General features: G+C 40.3%; 1 protein-coding gene across 6 annotated transcripts in view; it reads left to right on the top strand.

Annotated features, from left to right (window-relative positions):
* plekhh2 (pleckstrin homology domain containing, family H (with MyTH4 domain) member 2) overlaps window positions 1-22,287 on the top strand; it is a 220,935-nt gene that overhangs the window by 173,313 nt on the left and 25,335 nt on the right. For all 6 annotated transcript variants that reach the window (XR_010976258.1, XR_010976259.1, XR_010976260.1 and 3 more), the window contains 6 exons: window positions 1,660-1,839; window positions 6,105-6,202; window positions 10,264-10,441; window positions 11,538-11,693; window positions 17,942-18,039; window positions 20,703-20,844. Coding sequence is in view for 3 of the 6 variants with exons in the window: in XM_068045177.1 (XP_067901278.1) it covers window positions 1,660-1,839; window positions 6,105-6,202; window positions 10,264-10,441; window positions 11,538-11,693; window positions 17,942-18,039; window positions 20,703-20,844 (852 nt within the window). In the remaining 3 variants the exon portion in view is untranslated. The remainder of the gene's footprint in view (window positions 1-1,659; window positions 1,840-6,104; window positions 6,203-10,263; window positions 10,442-11,537; window positions 11,694-17,941; window positions 18,040-20,702; window positions 20,845-22,287) is intronic.

Genomic DNA, 22,287 nt, shown 5'->3' on the forward strand with positions numbered 1-22,287 from the left:
ACATGGCTTTTGGAAAATCTAGCAGCCTGATATATTCATGATCACTGATGGTGAGGTAATGTGCAATATTAGTATTGCTGTGTGCATCAGTACTAATCAAAAAGCTGGTGTTAAAAAATGCACTTTGTTTGGTGGCAGAGTTATATGCCACTGGATGCTTATTAAACTTCTCTTTTGTCATGCTTTCACTATTATCATGAGTTAATTTTCTGACACAGCACTGGAGAAATGAACCTGCATTTGAAGTAATGAATAGACACTCAGCTCCTCTCCTGAGTGCAAAATTCTGAAAAAATTAACTGACATAGATATTGTCCAGAACACGATCTTGTTGGATACAGAACATATTTGGCCTAGAGAATCTATTAAGTTGATTACACCTGAATGAAAGGCTGGAATTTTCCGGCACTTTGGGGATTGGCTGGGACAGGGAAAGGTTGGCAGAATAGCAAGGGAAGGCATCAGAAAGGGGGGGTGGGGTTACCCAATGTCTTCCCGCCGCCATGCCATGTTGCCAGCAGCAGGCAAGTTGGCAGCTTGGAAACTCGTCGGGAGGTTAATTGAGCTGCTGTGTGGGAAGACCACCCAGTGAAACCTGTCGTCCTCCCAGCAGGGTTCCCCCTTTAGGGGAACTCCATGGCACAGGGAGGGGCCCCCTGGTGGCAGTGGCCACATCTGCAGCAACAGCGCCGCCGAAGTTTCACGACCCCCGCTCACCAGGGTCTAGCAGCTACTCCTAACTCAACTCACCTGTCTCTAAGGGCTAGCGGTGACGCTGCTGACCTGCCAGCCCTCTAATCGGGCTGCAGATCTTGGGGGAGGGCTACCATTTTTAATTGGACAGCAGCCCCAGTGGCAGCCTCTTAATTGGCCGCCACTGGCAATGTGCCGCCCCGGGTCATCTCCCACTTTCAGCCCCGGTGGCTGGATTTCTGCTGTCTCCAGAAAATTCAGTCCAAGTATTGCCACTGACCATACTAAAATCTGGAGATTAAAAATCTTGACCATTTAAATTAAGTTGGACTTTGGGGGGTGGTGGGGGGGGGGCAGTGGGAGGTGGTGCGGGTGGTTGAAGAGAGAGAGAGAGAAATCCTGTTTTCCACTGCCCTTTTTTATGAAATAGTGTTTCCCGATATCTTCTTAATAGCCTTTTGAATTACATGCCCAGTTCCCAAACAAAATCTGTACCATTCATTAGTTTCCCAGGTCAATCATTAGACAGCTCTATCAACTTTGTGGTTCCAGAGTTGTCAAAATATAAGTTGCTTTCTGAGGCTGAGGGCCTTATACTTCCAATTTCTTGTGTGACCTGGGTATTTCAGAATTCCAATATGAACACTTCAGGTTTCCTCAGAATTCAATAGTGAGGTTCAGAGCCCTTATGCTACAAAACATGATGAGTATGTTCTCAGTTTTAGAATGTGTATTTTTCCACTTCTGGCACAAGCTGATCTTATGATTTATCAGACAATTTAGTGCCGATTTGTGGGCAGTTTTGCACTGTTGACCTGTATCCAACAAGAAGTTGATTTGAGACTGCCCAGAGCTACAGTGCTTAGAAAGAAGAGATTCCTACTTTATATATCTGAAAGGATAAACATAGTTAGTTAACTGTCATTTGTGTCAGTTATAAAATGAAATATTTGTTTTATTGTCCAGACTTCCCAGTTATTCATCAATGTTGCTATTGATGCCCCTGCCATTGATTATCATGTATCACTGGCTCAGAGTGTTTTACAAGTGTGTCTCACACATAAAGAGCTGCAAAGTGAGATCTACTGTCAATTAATCAAGCAAACAAGAAAGCGACAAACCCAGAACCAGTGTGGACCCATGCAGGTATAGTGTCTGTGAAGAATTTTCAGAAAACCTGTTCATAGTTTGCTTTGAATTTAAACAAAATTAAATGAGAATTCTGAGTTACTTGAGATTACCTGTCAGTTAAGACTCAGTTCTACTTTCGGACCTTGGTTTCTCCTTATATCTGTGTGGTAGACCTTCACTGTAGTGCACTTCAATTGCATAATGGGCTATTAGAAGGTGGCCTGTTTAATGAGAGCTGTTAATAGAGAATTAAAAGAGTCGTTTCAGCAAACATCAGAACGTTGTACTCCTGTCATTCCTTTCCTTGGCTATAACCTTACCTTGCACTTTAGTTTGATGACTATTTTCTTTACTTGGGAGGACTTTGAACTTCAGATCTTTGCTAGCTTGCTTTGAGGTTTCTAAGATAGCCTGAAGTGAGATCTCCCAAGAAACTGGGGCGACAAGATAGAAATATGGCCCAATGTTTTTAATCATAAGAATTTCTATAACATATGTTTAATTTTTTAATTAGGCTAGTTTGTTGTTTTTTATTGGATTCCTAGTAACTTTCTACAGGAAGCTATTTCCTCTATAGCTTCTTATGCAACTTTTAGGGTTGGCATTGAAGTGCAAGGAGGTGAGAAAATGCACAACACCTGGTAGTATGTAATGTCACTACAAAGCAAATTGGCTGTTCTGTGCCCATAAATAGCGTAGCAAGTGTTGAACGTGATGAGCATTATCTGTAGTGGCCATTCCATCACTGAAATACTCTCACCCATAGTAGCATTTTCATAGTTATTAAGATATATGTATAGTCAGCAAATCCATTAGGCAGTTATTCTGGCTCTGAATAGTAATTTGACAGTTTTAACAAATGCCGAGGGATTTTTAAAAATCTTTTGTTTGTTTGTAACAGCTTAGACTTCAAATGGGAGAGAAATGTGTAACCTATGCCAGTCGTCTACATTCTTTAGTGTTTTTCTATTTTACTCTGCTACTGTATGTGTTAGGAGTTGGTAGAGTGATCAGAGAAGCTCTGTCCTAAGTAAAGTTATTCCTCACCGATATGTGAGCATAGGAACAGGATAGGCTATACAGCCCATCGAGCCTGCTCCACCATTCAATTAGATCATGGCTCATCATAGATCATCTACCTCAACACCACTTTCCCGCACTATCCCCATATCCCTTGATGTCATTAGTATAATTCTATCAGAATTACTAAAGATTTGGGACTTTTATCATTTGGTAATAGTTACCTAGGGCTGGATTTTGTTCCCAGCCAGACGTTGGGTTCCGCAGTGGTGGCGGGCTGCGGGGTGGTGCCAGAGAATTGGAGCAGCAGTGGCTGCCACAGAACCCGATGCCGTGATTGCCGGCCCTGATCTTCCTGGCGGCTCCTCCGCCGCTCGACGACAGGATCCTGCTTTCCATCTGTTAATTAGATCTTTGCATTAATTTAAATGTAACCCGCAGCAATCTTACTTTCAGTTCTCTATCTTCAGCATGACGTAGGCACTCACGCACCTTCACTTTTCCATCCAGGGAAAGCTGGCGCCACTGAGGTGGGGAAGGGTCAACTCTGCATTATTTGTATAGGGAAGGGGTCAACTCTGCACTATTTGTATAGGGGAGGGGGAAGGGGTCATCCCTGCATTTTGTTGAACTGTGTGCAGGGCTGGCAGCCTTTTAAAAATGGTGGCAGCACCTGCTCCCACAGCAGGTGATGCCGTGAACGGCGTTGCCAATGCTCTCCGGCCACATGATTGGGGAGGGGGAGCGGCCGCCATGAATATGCTAAGTGGCCACCCGATGCAGAATCATGGCAGCGTGGTGGTGCAGGTCCCGTGCGGGGTGGCTGCCACTTACTGCACCTGCCGCCAGGAGCAGTGGCGGGACAACAAAATCCAGCTCTTAATGTTAAGTGAAATATTGCAATTTAACAACAATCTGTTGGTTTTTCCTTTTGCTTCAGTTTAATCTTTCATGTTAATAAATTTGATACAACATTTTCATTAAATAGGTACCATCTTGAGACTTACGTCACTTAGAATATTGCAGATAACATAATGAAGAGACTGTTAAAGCTTCTACAAATATGTGAAGAGAAAAAGATTAGTGAAGACAAATGCAAGTCCCTTACAGTCAGAAACGGGGGAAATTATAATGGGGAACAAAGAAATGGCAGAACAATTCAACACATACTTTGGTTCTGTCTTCACAAAGGAGGGCAAAAATAACCTCCCAGAAATGTTAGGGAACTGAGGGTCTAATGAGAGGGAGGAACTGAAGGAAATTAGGAAATCAATATTAGTAAAAAAAAATAGTGCTCGGGAAATTAATGGGGTTAAAGGCTGACAAATCCCCAGGGCCTGATAATCTAGACATCCCAGAGTACTAAAGGAAGTGGCCCTGGAAATAGTGGATGCATTGGTGGTCATCTTCCAAAATTCTATAGACTCTGGAGCAGTTCCTACAGATTGGAGGGTGGCAAATGTAACCCCACTATTTAAAAAAGGAGGGATAGAAAAAACAGGGAATCACAGACCAGTTAGCCTGATATCAGTAGTGGGGAAAATGCTAGATTCTATTATAAAGGATGTGATAGCAGAACACCTGGAAAGCATAAATGGGATTGGACAAAGTCAGCATGGGTTTACGAAAGGGAAATCATGCTTGACAAATCTACTGGAGTTTTTTTGAGGATGTAACTAGTAGAATAGATAAGGGAGAAGCAGTGGATGTGGTGTATTTGGATTTTCAGAAGGCTTTTGATAAGGTCCCACTTAAGAGGTTAGTGTGCAAAATTAAAGCACATGGGATTGGAGGTAATATACTGGCATGGATTGAGAATTGGTTGACAGACAGGAAACAGAAAGTAGGAATAAACTGGTCTTTTTTCAGGTGGCAGACAGTGACTAGCGGGGTACCGCAGGGATCAGTGCTTGGGTCCCAACTATTCACAACATATATTAATGACTTGGGTGAGGGAACTAAATGCAACATTTCCACGTTTGCAGACAACACAAATCTGGGGGGAATTGTGAGCTGTGAGGAGGATGCAAAGAGGCTCCAATGTGATTTGGACAAGTTGGGTGAGTGAACAAATGCATGACAGATGCAGTATAACGTGGATAAATGTGAGGTTATCCACTTTGGTTGTAAAAACAGAAAGACAGATTATTATCTAAATGATGATAGATTGGGAAAGGGGGAGGTGCAACGAGAGCTGGGTGTCCTTGCACACCAGTCGCTGAAAGCAAGCATTCAGGTGCAGCAAGCAGTTAGGAAGGCGAATGATATGTTGGCCTTCATTGCAGGAGGATTTGAGTACAGGAGCAAGCATGTCTTACTGCAGTTATACAGGGCCTTGGTGATACCACATCTGGAGTATTGTGTGCAGTTTTGGTCTCTTTATCTGAGGAAGGATGTTCTTGCCATGGAGAGAGTGCAAAGAAGATTTACTAGGCTGATTCCTGGGATGGCAGGATTGATGTATGAGGAGAGATTGGGTCGACTAGGCCTATATTCACTAGAGTTTGGAAGAATGAGAGGGGATCTCATAGAAACCTATAAAATTCTAACAGGACTGGACAGGCTAGATGCAGGGAGGATGTTCCCAATGGCTGGGGAGTCCAGAACCCGGAGGTCACAGTCTCAGGATACGGGGTATGCCATTTAGAACCGAGATGGGGAGAAGTCTTTTCACTCAGAGGGTGGGGAACCTGTTGAATTCTCTACCGCAGAAGGCAGTGGAGGCCAAGTCATTAAATATATTCAAGAAGGAGATAGATATATTTCTTAATGCCAAAGGGAAAAAAGATATAAGGGGGGGGAAAGCGGAACAGTGTACTGAATTAGACGATCAGCCATGATCTTTTTTGAATGGCAGAGCAGGCCCGAAGAGCCAAATAGCCTACTCCTGCTCCTATTTTCAATGTTTCTATGTTTAGACACATCAACCTGGTTGGATTTTAACTCAAGTTATAGTACACAAAATAACAAGGTGATAATCCAATTCACCACCCAGTCCTTGTGCATCATATGGTTTTAAGTAAATTAGTTGCATTTTCATATCAATCTCATCAGTATTGTATATATAATGTGTGAATCAGTTTATATTCCTCAAAAACTCCGAGAATATAACACAATTGCATTGTTCCACAAATTATCCACATCACTAATTGTATATTTCTAGAATATGATGTGGAAATCAGCAAGTACGTGTGTGCCTAATCTGAGAAGTAGTTTTTATATCACATATATATGTTAAAATGAATCTTTGTATCTTTTAGGGATGGCAGTTGTTGGCTTTGTGTGTTGGCCTTTTCCTTCCTCAGCATCCTTTCCTCTGGTTGTTCAAATATCATCTGCAGCAAAATGCTGATCCTAGGTATGGAGAGAACTACAAAATAATAATGGACCATAAGTTGTTGTGTAAATAATGGTGAGATAAATGCACTTATTATTTATGCTCAAATGCTACAGCAACTTCAGGCAAGGGCAGATGTGAGCTTAAATGTAGAAATCCAAAAGTTGCTGTCCGAGGTGCACTACTCCACTGTTAGCTTTGTGAAAATGGCATCTTGCTGTTGGCCTCACCATTGAAATGCATTGACTGAAGTTCCTGTATTCACGTGGTGGATACAAACTAAACTTGCCATAGAAAGTTAAGTCTTATCCATTTCAGTCTAAGTATCCTATGAACGATGTGATAAGTGTTAATTACTGACAATCAATCTCTCTGGCACTGAAAATGTACTATTATAAGTGTGGTGTCTCATTCCTTCAGGTTTTAAATGTTGTCAGAGATTTTAAGAATGCAAAATTTTAAAAAATCATTTTTACTTTTCTTTTCTGTTGCTTATTTCCCTCCTAATCCAATCATTCTTTCCTTGTCTCTATTTCTTTCTTTCTTTACCAGATTAGGCATTGAATTTGCCCACTCTAATTTACACTTCCTTCTAAGTCATTACACTGTTCATTCCACAATTGTTTAAGGAAATTTTTTAAGGAGATATACTGTTGCTTTCCCTGAGAGGGACTGAGGGAGGAAGATGTGATGAAGTAGTATGCTGCAGTGATTACTATCAAGTATGAAGCTTTACTTCAGAAAGAGACAGTGCAAGATCTTAGTGAGGAGGAAACAACAGAAAGGCATTGAGAAAAATTGGAACAGCATGAAATATGCAGTAACTGAGACGGTTCCTAATAAAGAGAGGAAGAAACCTCAAGAGTGGATGACTGATGTAGTACTAGATAGGATGGAGAAAAGGAGACAGAATAAGAACAATAAAGAAAAATATGATAAAATAAAAAGATAAGAAAAGCATGCTGGGCGGCCAAGGAAAGATGGTATGGAGACCGTTGCAAGGAAATAGAAGAACTGGAGAAAAGGCATAATATGAGAGCATTGCATGAGAAAGTTAAAGCACTGACAGACAAGAAGAAAGTAGCCACAAATAGTGGCTGTATAAGGAGTAAGGAAGGTGAACTTCTTGAAAAAGAAAGGGTAGAGAAACGTTGGGTGGAGTATATTAGTGAACTGTATGACAATGAAGACAGAGGTGAATTGGTACCACCAGAGGGAAGAGAAGGACCAGAGTTAATAGAGGCAGAAGTCAGTGCAGCAATCAAAAAGATAAAAGCAAAGAAAGCACCTGGAATCGATGAGATACCAACAGAATGCCTGAAAGCCCTGAATGATGCAGCGGTCTGTCAGTTTCCCAATGCTAACAACAAAATTTACAGAACAGGATTAATACCTGTGGATCTTATGCAGTCAGTGTTCATTAAGCTCCCAAAGAAACTTAAAGCCCGTGAGTGTTCAGAGCACAGGGCAATAAGCCTCATGAGCCATTTGATGAAAATGATTTTAATAATCATTTTGGAAAGAAATGACCAATCTACAGAAGCAGAGATAGGTGATAGTCAGGATTCTGACCAAAGAAAGGAACATCTTTAACTTGAGAGTGATGATCGAAAGATATCTGGAAGTACAAAAACCTCTGTATATATGCTTTATAGACTATGAGAAGGCATTTGATAGAATCTACCATCATAAAATAATGGAGTGCTTAAACAAACTTGAAATTGACATAAATGATAAAAGAATAATACAGAATCTCTTTTGGAAGCAATCAGCAGTGATGAGACTTCATAGCAGCTTATCAGACTGTTTCCCAATCAAAAGAGGAAGAAATCACAGTTCTGTTATGTCCCCAAAACTCTTCAACCTGTACAGAATCTACCTTCGGAGACATAGAACAGCTACCAGGTTGCAATATTGGTGGGGTTGAACATTAACAACGTGAGATTTGCAGATGACACAGCACTGATTGTAGAGTCAGAAGAGGTCCTACAGGAAATTGTGAACAAAGTAAATGCAAGGAGTGTGGAATATGGGCAGCTTATCACAGATGATGAGAGATTTGAGTATGAGATTCGAAGGAGAATTGAGATAGCCAAGACTAGCTTTGTCAGAATGAGACTTGTTAACATCAAAGAAACTGACTCCGAATCTTAGGAAAAGAATACTGAGGTGTTACATTTTGTCATTTATGTTATATGCCTCGGAGACATGGACAACAAATAAAGAGACTATTGATAGGCTGAATGCATTCGCGATGTGGACATATCAGAGGATGTTCCACATTATCTTACACAAACCGAAAGACTAATAGATTTAAGGTAAGGGGCAGGAGGTTTAGAGGGGATTTGAGGAAAAATGTTTTCACCCAGAGGGTGGTTGGAATCTGGAACACACTGCCTGAAGTGGTGGTAGAGGCAGGAACCCTCACAACATTTAAGAAGTATTTAGATGAGCACTTGAAATGCCATAGCATACAAGGCTACAGGCAAAGTGCTGGAAAATGGGACTAGAATAGTTAGGTGCTTGATAGACACGATGGGCTGAATGGCCTGTTTCTGTGCTGTATAACTCTGACTGTGATTCTATGACTAATGAGGAAGTGCTGGAAATGGCTGGAGAAAAGAGGAAATTAGTGCAGAATATCAAAGAGAGAAAGATACAGTACTTTGGTCACATCATTAGAATAGAAGGTAGACAGAGACAATTATTGGAAGGAAGATCGAGAGGGAAGCAGAGAAGAAAATTGATGACCGATATAATGGACTGGATGCAGTTGACCTATGCAGAATGTGTAAGGACAGGACAGACAGAGGTGGAGATCCATAACATTCAACCTTCTGGGAAGAAGATGACACCAACGAACGAACTGTTGCTTTCCCTGTTCGCTCGTGTTGCAGATGCTGTGGCCCGGATTTTGCAGTGAGAATAAAAGTGAGGCTAATGACACTCACCATTATTGCAGAGTGGAGTCCACACAAGCAAAGTTAAATGAGAAAATCCTGTCCAAGTTACCCTGCTGCTCCACTGATTGTGCTATAACCGTACCTTGTCGGTAGGCATGGCATTGAAATACATGTAAGAGCATGAAGTTGTGATACATATACACTAGTTACCCACAGAACAATGCAGGAAAAGTTAGGGCTTGTGCATTCAGATGTAAGTCAATTTTTAACAGCTTATAAAGCCATAATACTGCCAAATTAACATCCCTGGAACTGGAAATTTAATTTTTACAAGTTTGGTTTCTCATTCCTTCAGAATTTAATTAGTTTTGGAGATTATTTTTTTCTGTCTCATTTATTTTTCACTCTCTTAATCCCATCTTTCTTTCCCTCCCATTATTTCATTTTATGAATATGATTTAAATCTAATTTATACTTGTTGCTGTATGCTTCCTGGTTTGGACTGTGCATGTCTCATTGAGGATTCTTACATCTCATTGGTTGAAGCGCCACGCTGTTGCTAGCTCTACTCATGCCACAGATCCCATGTACAGGGTGCTACGCTGGATCAGATATCCAATGACAGCAAGTCGCTACTCAAAATTCTGCAAAAGGTCTTTGGGCAACTGTCAGCATAGTGAAAAACGAGCGCATTGCTTCACCACTGACCGCAAAATCCTGGCCTGAGTTTTCCTTACAATGCCATTTTCAGCTGAACTTCCAGCATTTGACACACAAAATAATTAAAAACAAAATCAGGCAACTGTAACTAATGGCAGATGCTGCTGGATGCCCTGCCACAGCAAATTATGGCCCAATGACTTACTGTCATAAGGTGACATACATGAAAGTAATGGCAGTGGGATATTCTTGACTGTGATTCTTGGAGCAGGATAGTCCTGTACATTCTTGCCTTAAACAATATATGACTGCTACAAACTAACCTGAGCAAATGCCCACACAAAACACAACAATAATGGTAATTAGCTTTACCTATTAATTTGATCACCCCCCCCCACCCCGCCACCCTTTTTGTTTCTGGATTTTTGCTGATTATTGTTACTGAAATGTATAGTTTCACATTCTAACTCAAAAGAGAAAAAAAAAAAGACTTTATTGTATTCCATTCACAAATTCCAGGACTGAAGTAGGAAAGTATGCCATTTACTGCCAACGGTCTCTGGAGAGAACTCAGAAAAATGGAGATCGTGAATCAAAGCCTTCCAGAATGGAAATCCTATCAATTCTCTTGAGAAATCCATATCACCATTCCTTACCTTTCAGCGTTCCTGTACATTTCATGAATGGCACATACCAGGTGGGCATCTTACTTGCCTGCATAACAGTTAACAACAGTGTCTTGTAATTTATTGAATGTGAATTGCTCTGAGGCACATTGAGGATGTGATAAGTCATGCTATATAAATGCAATGTTGATCTTTCTTACTAAACCACCAGTAGTAAAAGTTATGGGCCTGAATATTTGATTTTAAGAAAGATTATAGCTAATTCATTAATAATTAATTGTTGATATCTGAAAATGTATTTTTCTGCATGTCAAAACTTAAGAAACCGCAGTCAAAGCTGATCATTGCAAGCGTTTGGGTATCAGCAAGTCCTTATCAAGGTGTACCTTGTTGCTCCAGTGGAGTTCCAGTCAAAACCGGGGGAAGGAAACTGGATAATTATAATAAGAACAGTAATAATGAAACTTCACTGTACACAATAGGAATTACTTAACAGTTAGAAAAACTTGAAAAATATGATTTATGTTTCAAGCACTGATCGTAGTAAGTTTTCAATTTATAGATTTTAAGAATGCAGTATGTTGATTATCTTTTCAATGACATGTTCTCCTCCAAAAACAAAGCTCATGTTTAGCAAACTATTAAAATACAGCTGAGCCATTTTGAAGCTACATTAACTATAACACTTTCAGAGCATGACGGGGCCCCCCATTTTACTTTTATTTTATTTTTTTTATTTTTCCTTTTTTAAAATTTTTTTTGTGTTTATTTTATTTTAGTTCATAGTTTGTTCAGTTTGCTTACCCACTTTTTTCATATTTGTACTTCCGGCTGTTCAATTTTAAGTCCGTTAACACCCTATCTGTACTAATGCTTTGTCTTTCAACACACCATTAACATATTGTTTGCCTTTGCTCCACGACCTTCTGGTCAGCTGTTCTGTGACCTTGTCCTATCTACACCTTCTCCTTTGTTATCTCTTGCCCCACCCCTGCTTTATTTGCTTATAACCTTTTACATTTCTAATATTTGCCAGTTCTGAAGAAGGGTCACTGACCTGAAACGTTAACTCTGCTTCTCTCTCCACAAATGCTGCCAGACCTGCTGAGTATTTCCAGCATTTCTTGTTTTTATTAACTATAACACTGCTGTGTTCTGAATGTACAGGTAGTTGGGTTTGATGCATCCACCAACGTGGAAGAATTTCTACAGACTCTGAACCAAGACACTGGCATGAGGAAACCAGTGCAGTCTGGATTCTTTCTTTTCACAGATGATCCCTCAGGAAATGATCAGGAGCATTGTCCTCAGGGAAGCATAAAGGTAAATGTGTGGCACTATTAAATATAGACTAATAAATTAAGTGCTTCAACTGATGGTGAAGCTATGAACCCATGCATGTTAACTATGTACACTCAAGTTCTGTAATTGCATAGCAAATTGATCAGGATTTGAAAAATAACTCTTTAAATGTGACCATCATAACTGGCATGGTCAGGCTGGAGAAGCCCCTTTTTATAGGGCTGAAAAAAGGAATGTAGAGAGTATAGTACAAGTAAAAAATTAAAATCTACCAACTACCTTCACAAAGAGGCAGCTGATGGGTATTGTAAATTCTTAACAGCATAAGAAAAAGTCATGAACAAGAAAAAGCTATTTGACCTATCAAGCTCACCCAGTCACCACTCAGTCAAGCAAATTGAACTCTTCCAACATCTTTGATTCCACTGGTAGCTTATTTAAACATTAACATTATACTGCATTTGCTGTAAAATGCTTTAGGACATCCTAAGGTTATGAAAGACTTCTTTCCAAAAATGAGTTTTTAGAACTTTTTTAAATCATTTAATTTAATCATTAAACGAACCATTAGTTTAAATTGTTCTACTGGACTGAGTGAACAAGTAATATTCTGAATTCACCTTGTCTATGCCATCTGTAATAAATAGTCGATTGGTAGTACGGAACTTGAGAATTGCTGAAAATAGAGACATGTTGTCAAAGCTTTTCGTCTTGCACTCATCAAGACAATACGCAAGAATAACCAATGTAAGGGAAAACAACTTATACTGCATGCAAAGAGAGTGCTGATTGGTTGACAAGTGAACTCTGATTGCTAGAGGCGTTGCAATGGAGAATGCACCATTTTACGGTGACTGACAGTTAATTGCCAAGCTTTGTTTGAAATTTAAACCTGGTAGCTTGACTCTGATTGGTCAAGGCATTGCCCTGAGGAATGAACCAGCGAATGGTTGTCACTTATTTTGTTCAACTGAAACAGGTGCAATGTGTGTCCACGTTCTTTTTGTCTGCAAAGAACAGGGCCCTGTGTATTAATATATGTAGCTTCTAATACGCGCAAATGCGCCACACTGCAAGCCCTGCTGACAATCCTAAATTGGTTGTCAGCATAATTCTTAGCACATTGCAGATTATTTAGCAAACGTTGTCCAAATGCGGAATCACATCTAATGTTGGACACTGTGTTTTGTGTTTTGCAAGCACAGACTGGTTGGGTGCCTTGCCCATTGTGAACAGCGGATTGTTTCTTACAATCCACCAGTCCCATTTATAATACTTAATATATCTCAATTAAGTTGTCCCGTAACTAACTTCCCCCTAGCTTGCAGACCTTAAACTTCTCTAATATTTCCTCATATTACCTCCCCTTTACACAAGGGATTACTTCTTTCCTGGCTAAGCTTTCAGGGATTCTTGTTATGTGCTGCAGAGTGCACAACTTGATATGGAAAGAGGCATCATCATTGACAACTTTTTTAACTTCAAATATAGCCACTGCAGTAACAGTCCTGTCTGTATGTTCACACACCTTCCAAAAATGTGCTTTTGCCTAAGGGGCTTAAAACCATTCAAGCAACTCAGAAATGCTGTGTTCCTACCTGATGAATTATGCTTGCAGACCTTTTCAAGGCACTCTCTACACAAAACTTTCATGCAACCATAATTTTAATGTCAAATCATATTGTACAGTGAGTACTGAGTGTTTTGAGTACTGCGTACTGAGGAAATTAAGGATATTGATATCAGCCATGAAAAAGTATTGGAGAAACCTGAGGGACTAAAATCTGACAAGTCTCCGGGACCAGATGGCCAACATCCTAGGGTTCTAAAACAGATAGCAGAAGAGATAGTGGATGCGCTGGCTATGATTTTCCAGAATTCCTTAGATTCAGGATTGGTCCCATCAGATTGGAAGTTGGCAAATGTTACACCGCTTTTCAAGAAAGGAGGTAGAGAGAAAACAGGGAACTATAGGCCAGTTAGCCTAACATCAGTCGTTGGGAAGATGCTGGAAACGATTATTAAAGAAGTCTTAACATTGCACTTGGAAAAGTATGGTATGATTAGAACAAGTCAGCATGGTTTTACTAAAGGGAGATCCTGTTTGACAAATTTATTAGAGTTTTTTGAGGATGTAATTAGTAGGGTAGATTAAAGGGGAACCAATAGATGTGGTATACCTGGATTTCCAAAAGGCATTCGATAAGGTGTCACATAAAAGATTAATAGGCAAGATACGGGCTAATGGTGTTGGGGGTAATATATTAGCGTGGATAGAGGGTTGGTTAACAGGTAGGAAGCAGAGAGTGGGTATAAATGGACATTTTCAAGTTGGCAGGCAGTGAATAGTGGAGTGCTGCAAGGATCAGTGCGGGGGGCCTCAGCTATTTACACTCTATATTAATGACTTGGATGAAGAGAGAGGGAGTAATGTATCTAAGTTTGCTGATGATACAAAGCTCAGTGGAAAGGTAAGCTTTGGGGTGGACATAGAGAGGCTGCAAAGAGATAGAGACAGGTTAAGTGAGTGGGCAACAAGATGGCAAATGGAGTATAATGTAGGGAAGTGTGAAGTTGGTTCACTTTGGTCGTAAAAATAGAAAAGCAGAATATTTTTTAAAAGGTGCGAAACTGGTAAGTTTTGATATTCAGAGAGACTTGGGGGGTTCTCATATAAGGAACGCACAAAGTTAACGTACAGGTGCAGCAGGCTATTAGGAAGGCAAATGGCATGTTAGCCTTTATTGCAAGGGGATTGGAGTACAGGAATAAAGAAATCTTACGAAAGCTGTACAGGGCTTTGGTGAGACCGCACTGTGTGCAGATTTGGTGTCCACATTTAAGAAAGGATATACTTGCACTGGAGGCGGTGCAGCGAAAATTTACTGAATTGGTCCCTGGGATGAGGGGGTTGTCCTATGATGAGAGGCTAAGTAAATTGGGCCAATATTCTCTGGAGTTTAGAAGAACGAGAGGCAATCTAATTGAGACATACAAGATTCTGAAAGGGCTTGATAGGGTAGAAACTGAGAGATTGTTTCCACTGGTCAGGGAATCTAGAACGTTGGGGCACAGTCTCAGGATAAGGGGCTAATTATTCAGGACTGAGATGAGGAAAAATTACTACACTCAAAAGGTTGTGAATCTTTAGAATTCTCTACCCTAGAGGGTTGTGATGCTCCATCGTTGAATACATTTAAGGCCGGGATAGATTTTTGGTCTCACAGGGAATCAAAGGATATGGGGAGTGGGCAGGAAAGTGGAATTGAAGCCCAAGATCAGCCATGATCATATTGAATGGCGGAGCAGGCTCGATAGGCCATATGGTCTACTTCTGCTCTTATTTCTTGTGTTCTTTTGTTTGCTTCTGCAGTGCTTTCCCTCATTAACTATATATGATATATTCACTGTTAACCCCAGCCTTGCGCTTCCTCTTGGTGCTACCTGAAGTACATACTGCAAGCTGCACCACTTCTGCTACAGCATGAGCAGCCTGGCCCTGTGTGCTTTCAACCATATGTACAGGGATACAAGTACTGATTTAGAGATTCTGGATGACTTGGCATCCTGAGAGACAGCACCATCAGCTGTGCCTGTTCCAGCCATGTGTCTGCTGCTCCCACAGCCAAAGACTTACAGGTTGATAGGTAAATTGGCCATTGTAAAATTGCCCCTAGTGTAGGTAGGGGAATTGTGGGGATGTGGTAGGAATATGGGATTGATTGTAGGATTAGTATAAATGGGTGGTTGATGGTCGGCACAGACTTGGTGGGCCGAAGGGCCTGTTTCAGTGCTGTATCTCTAAATAAAATAAAATAAAAAAAATAAACAAAGGATCCAGCATCGGGAATGGGGGGCCTGCTGAGGGCCCCCTGCCCTTGCTGCCGACACCCCTCCTCCCCCTCTCCCGCGACCCCCACCCCGCGAGACCCTCCCATCCTGACCTACCGTAAGCCTGGTTCCAGCGCCGCTGTGCGATTTCTGGTTGCTGCAGCAGCAGCCACCATCTGCGCGGTGGCACCAAAGCTTCCGGCCTCTGGCTGGCAGCTCTGCAAGTCCAAGACTTCTGGCAACAGGGTCCTAAATCCTATGGAAGGCCCGCCGCTGTCCATTTGTGCCTGATTGGCACTAAATTCGGCAGGTCTTCCATACAGTAGAGGACATGGGGATCTCAGCATCGGTTTCCCTCACTTTGAGACCCCCACCGCTAGCATAAAAATCCCCCCTTGATGTTCAGGCAAGCTTTTAAAAGTAGGTTTGTGAGATCCAGATTGCCAGGTTCATTTACTATTACTTGTGAAGTATAGATTTAGTGATGATGTCTCCTTTGAAGTGCTGCTGTAATTGAATCCATTGAGGTCTGGCTCTGCCTCCTGTCGTACACCTAGAAAAAGACAAATCACAAAGGTGACCTTGGAAGCAGCCTTCAACGTGCTTTCAGTTAAGAGTGCAACATGATAAAGGGTTCTGGATGTGATTTGCTGCCAGTATGTGAATGAAAGAATGTTGTGGAAAGATAAACAGCATGAAGGTTATCATGACCTCTCAGCTGATAGCTGTCTTCATGTGTCTCCAGCTCCAGAACCCTATATGGCCTCCTTTAATGTTTTTGGGTTTTTACACTAGATATTTTCCTTGGTTTCAGCATCACTGTTTACTTCTGTTCCCCACACCCTTAGAAGGCAGAGTGGCCTTTATCTGTCTTCTATCTAAGTTAGTGTAGTATGAACAGAGGTTGAATAGATATCTCACTGTATTCCCAATTATCATAAGCCACCACGTCCTTTTAGCTTCAGTAGGCTGAAGAATATACATTCTATCAGACTGTGGCTTAGCCCAATATTCCCTCTAACTTCTGTTTGTTGTGCGCAACCAGCTTGTTGCACTGCACGGTCCCTTTACGATTGCCACATATACAGGCATCTTAAAAGGAATGATGCTTCTGTGTAGCCTGTTTGTTCCCTGATTGACACATTCCCAGTTGCTGTGCACCCACACACCCATGCAGCTTCGAGGGAACATTGGCTCAGACTATAGATCAACAGACAAATTTTCTGATCATTAAATGGGCAAATGAACAGCATGCAGTGTATTTATGGGAATTAAAAACTTTACTATCCTCCCAAATGTCAAAACAACAAAGGCACTTTTCCTGCACTGATACTCAACATAAACTTGAAATCTGAACACTGCTCTATACATGTTTAGTTGCTGGTGCAGAGCCCTCTAATTACCACCGAGTCCCTCAGACTGGCCAGTGAGCTGAGCATAGGCAACTAAATATAAACCTGCAATAAAAAAACTTCCAGCTTTAAAGCTGTCTATCAAAGTGTCTACAAAGAATCATGTCCCTGTCCCTCTCACAGAATTGACTCACACTTTCATCTCAGAATTGCTGTCAATCTAACCTATTCCTTTTAAAAGACCTTGCAGGATGTGAGTCACATGAGATATTTGAGTTGAATGGCTTAACTCTTGCTTAGGAAATCCATTGATCTTTGCCAAACACTTTGAGCTTATAAATTTTTCCCTTTTAAGTAACAGCAAAATATGATTTCCAACCAAGCAGCAGGTGAGCTCCCATCACAGGCATTTCCTCATCTAGAGGGTACCCACTTTATTCAAATGATGCTGACCGAGGGAACTCTTATAGGGTTAGTACATTACAGGTTGGATGCGTACAATTATTGCACTACCCCCATCCTATTTTTGAGGTCAACATATGGACATCTATGAGGAAAGGCCAACTGTGCTTTATATGCAATATACCAATGCTGTACACTGTCAGGCCACCACCAGCTCATAAATAATCACCAACAATATTTGCATTTGAATGGAACAGTAAAATAATACTAGGAAATATTTTTATCTGTCTGATTACCCCAGAAAATGGAGGGTTTTGTAAAGTGATGGACCCATCTGTTTAATTTATAACTTGTTAAAAATAATTCTTATGTAAATGATAATAGAATAGAATAACGTAGTTGATGATTATGATTGTAAAATGAGATTGTAAAATAGATTATTTTTCAATCCAGAAGAGTGTTCAAGGAATTTTCCATATCTTTACTTTTAAATTCCTGTACATTTGACAATTGGAATTCTTTTGTTCAACACTTTGTGATTTACATTCTTAGTTTGTTCAGATTCATCTGTGCTACATAAGCATCTTGTGCAATAGTGTGCCACATTAGTCTAATGTTACATTGTGTTATCTTGTTCGTAACTTGGTAGAAAATCATTTCAGTGATCCTCATTTTTTCATTCAGATTTGCGACATAATTTGTAAATGGGAGCAGGCCTCCAAAGAACAGCATCCTGGCAAATTTGAGGGAACTAGAACTGTCCGTTTCACTTATAAGAACAGGTAATGATTGAAGCAGTCAGAATTAGCATTCCAATGTTTACCTTTCTCAGCTTCACCATCTTCCCTGCAAAAATTCTATAATAGAATTAATAATCCTTTTTATAACTCTTCATTGATCATTTAATTATATTCAAGTGCCAGATTAGGAAGCTTGTGGTAATTGGCTTGTAGCATTATTTTTTTGATGATGTCATCACAAAAAATAAAATATTCCAATCTACAAAAACAGTTCTGACCGGAACTGAATTAGCGAGAATTGGCAACTCGGCAGTTTATGAACTTGTTGACTTCCCAGTCAGTGCATTACCTGAAATCCCACACCTGGAGCCTATGAATGCTCTTTTATATACTGTGTGAGAGCTTCATTTAAAGACCTACTTCATGTAAATAAAGAAAAGAAAGAACTTACATTTATATAGATATCTCAAATGAGATTCCCTCTCAGGTGGATGTAAAAAGTTCCATGGCACTGTTTTGAAGAAGGGCAGGAGATTTTCCCTGGTATGTTAGCCAATCTTTCTATCCCTCAGCCAACATCACTAAAAAGCTGCTGTTTGTGGGACCTTGATGAGTCCAAATTGACTGCCCTGTCTCCTACATTACTACGGCAACCGCACTTCAAATGTACTTCATTGGCTGTAAAGCCCTTTAGGATGTCCTGGTGGTGTGAAAGGCACTATATAAATTCAAGTCTCTTTCTTTCTTTTTACTATGAATATTCAATCCATCGGGACTTCAGAGTTCAAGCTCTTTTTGTAAGCTGTTGGAATTGGGCATCTTCATATTGCCCACGTGAAAGGTCTAAGTACACTTTAATCAGGAAACCCATGAACTATGTAAGGAATATTAATCTATGAGTTTCAGATGAATCCTTAATCCCTTTACCTCAAGTAATCCAAGAATCCTCAGCAATTCACCATCCATGTCAGGGGACGTACTGGACCCTTTAGCATCAATCGGTCTAAGTTATATTGACATGTACATTACCGATCATCTGTTTAGATACTGTACTTAAAATTGAATGAGTTAACCACTTCTTGCCAAAATAATCAAAGAGAAAGTCAGATTATGAAAACAATAACTAAAATTTCTTTGGTAACAAACTTAGCATAATGCAATTAGCAGCATCTTAATAAACAGTAAGAGTCCTCAAGTAATTCGTTATTAATAGATGCAATTAATACTGGCAATAAGATATATCACAGTAACTCAGCATCAACTGAACTCTACTTATTACAAGTCAATAGTATGCTCAGTCTCCATGCTTGACATAAAATCACCAAGATTAGTTTAGGTTCGGTTCCATATATAGCTAACAAGTTAACAGCTTTGAAAAGCCAGCCTATGGGATATGTTAAAAGTCCAGTTATTTATTCCGACTGATAAGCTCAGAATTTTAGCAAAGATTTCTAGATCCTATACAACCTTATCCTTGCATATCACTGCAGTAGGGGTCTTGCCTTCCTCTGAGATTCTTGGGACTGCCTTCAGGCATCAGCTTGATGAAGCTCCTTCTGTCATAGTAGTTAAGCCTCTTCTAGCATCTGTCTTCTCTTGTTAACACTAACCATTTTTTTCTGTTCTCAGGAACTTAACTCTTACATACAAGAGATAAACTGAATTATTTGCTTATCACTGGCTAGTAGAATTCTTAAACTTCCCAGAACTCCTGTAACCCTCCCTACCTCAGCAAAAAGTTTTCTCTCTGTGCTCTTCTGTCAGAAGCACCATTTCTATCTTTCATACCTTTGATTTTCAAAACAAAACATTTTTTCCACTAGTGCACACATCACCAATCAGAATGATGCATCTCATAACAAGAAATCTCTTATTTATTTTTGTTCTTTCATGGGATGTGGGCATCCCTGGCAAGGCCAGTATTTGTTACCCATCCCTAATTGCTCTTGAACTGAATGGCTTACTAGGCCATTTCAGAGGGCACTTAAGAGTCAACCACATTGCTGTGGGTCTGCAGTCACATGTAGGCCAGACCAGGTAAGGACAGCAGATTTCCTTCCCTAAAGGACATGAATGAACCGATGGGTTTTTATGACAATCAATGATAGTTTCAAGGCACCATTACAGACATTGGCTTTCAATTCCAGATTTTTAAAAATTTATTAAATTTAATTAATTTAGGACAATACCTTAAGTTCATGTCAAGATCTCATAATGAGAATATTTTAATGTCTTAAGAAACTTACCTGCAGCCTCTTCTGCAGAGTTCCCCGCCCAACAGGAAGCCAAGCCGGTTAATCAGTCTGGCTTCCAGGTGGCGAACCTGTTTAAAAAAAGCACGCCACCACGGAGTTAAAACTCCACGGTATTCGGGGAAACCCAGACGTCCTAACCAGTATTCCTCTCCACCCCACCCAACTTCAAATCCCATCCCAGTAAATTTGGGTCTACAAGTCACTTCCTTCCAATTCAAGTACATACCCATTATCCTTACTCCTTGTATTCTACTTTTTTTTTGTAATTTTAAGGTTATAATGAATTCACCTCAAAGGCTATCTGGCACAGCAGGTTCATCAGCAGCTGAAAGGGAAAGATAGGTTGATGTTTTTGGTGGGAGCCTTGATCAGCACCAGCCCAGATTTTGATTTTGAATGACAGGAGAAGTGAATGTCATATATTTCATTTCACTATTTTCACATTGACAGGCTCTATTTCTCTACTCAAGCTCGTGGGGAGACAGATAGAGAAAAACTATTGCTGATGTACCAAACAAATGCTGAAATTGTAAATGGACACTTTCCTGTAAACAAAGAACTTGCATTAGAAATGGCAGCACTGCTAGCTCAGGTAAGAATGTAACTAACCTGTTAACCAATTCCAGTTTCAACAATTTGTCTCAAGTTAATTCTATAAAGAGAAAATGTACATTAGCTAAATGCATAAAATTATGCTGCATTTCAACAATTTTCTATGTATTTAGTTTTTTTTATCTTTCATGTTCCTAACAATTAAATTTTTCATCTGTGCAGCTCTATAACCCACGTCAGCCTGTATTATCTATAGATCTCTAACAACCCAGGGCATTATGGAATGTCAGACTCCTGCCACAGATTGTGGTATTTTCTCACAAAAACCATGCCGAGACCAGAAAGCAACATTACAACATTTCACTACAAACAAGTGTGACAATTAATAGTAGCAAGAATGCTATGCAGCAATGTAACAGAACTTACTCTCTCACAGTTTCAAAGCAGGGAGATTTGCTGCTCTGCATCAAATAACACTAAGCCCCAGATTGGAGGCCTGTAGAATGTTGAATTCTGATACTCCTTATTTTCTAACAGAAAAACAATTTAAACGGTATATATTTTATACATATTTTTATATATAATATCAACTGCACTATGTATACATACACACTTGCTAAGAAATTGCTGTGATAGCTGACAGCTGGAGTCTGACTGGAGCCTCACCTGCCACCAAAACCAACAGTGTTAAAATCCCAGATTGACAGGAACAAAGCAGCAAATGGAGACATTGCATTTTAACTGCTCTCCTGCTGATCCTTATTGTTAAAAGCACCCCTTGTATTTTGGCTAAAAACCTGAAATGTGTATCAGAAAAATGTCCTTAAAAACTGATATGCAGAAATGTTTTTGATTCTTTTTCAATTTATTCTCTGAACCTCTCCCTTTAATCCCTTTAAGGCAGTGGCACGTGTTGGAGTTGTGGCATTGACAGCCTTTCAAAACCTCACAAATTGGCCATTTTCCTGTGTAATCCTAGTTAATTAATGTTGTTAAGCTATTTGACCTTGGAAGCTATCATGCTGAGCCTGATCCTATCTACACCCAAAATGATTCCAATAAGGGTTAATGAACACCAATTGGGAATGGCACCCTAGTTGATTATTGTTTTATGTTTTGGCTGGGGATGCTAAACCCTGACGAAACACTTGTGTTGCTACTCCAGCAGAGCCTGACTAATGCAACAGAGAGCAACGATTACATCATTGATCCCTGAAAGAGTGTAATTCAGATTGGCACTTTGAGTGCAGACTTGTTTTTCTGTAGAGCTAGCAATCAACTGATTTTGCTAGTTTGTGTGTCTAGATATTTCATATCACGGGGCTGAGTTTTATTCACCCGCTGCCAGGAGCGACGGCCGGCGAATAAAATGGTGGCTCACACACGCAGGCCCCGTGCCGTCATGCCGCCACGATCTTTCTCATGGCAGCCCACAATAATATGCTGGTCGAGCCCCCCCCCCCCCACCCCCACTAAAATCAAG

The sequence above is a fragment of the Heterodontus francisci genome, chromosome 13, assembly GCF_036365525.1.
Source record: "Heterodontus francisci isolate sHetFra1 chromosome 13, sHetFra1.hap1, whole genome shotgun sequence".
Taxonomy (NCBI): Eukaryota; Metazoa; Chordata; class Chondrichthyes; order Heterodontiformes; family Heterodontidae; genus Heterodontus; species Heterodontus francisci.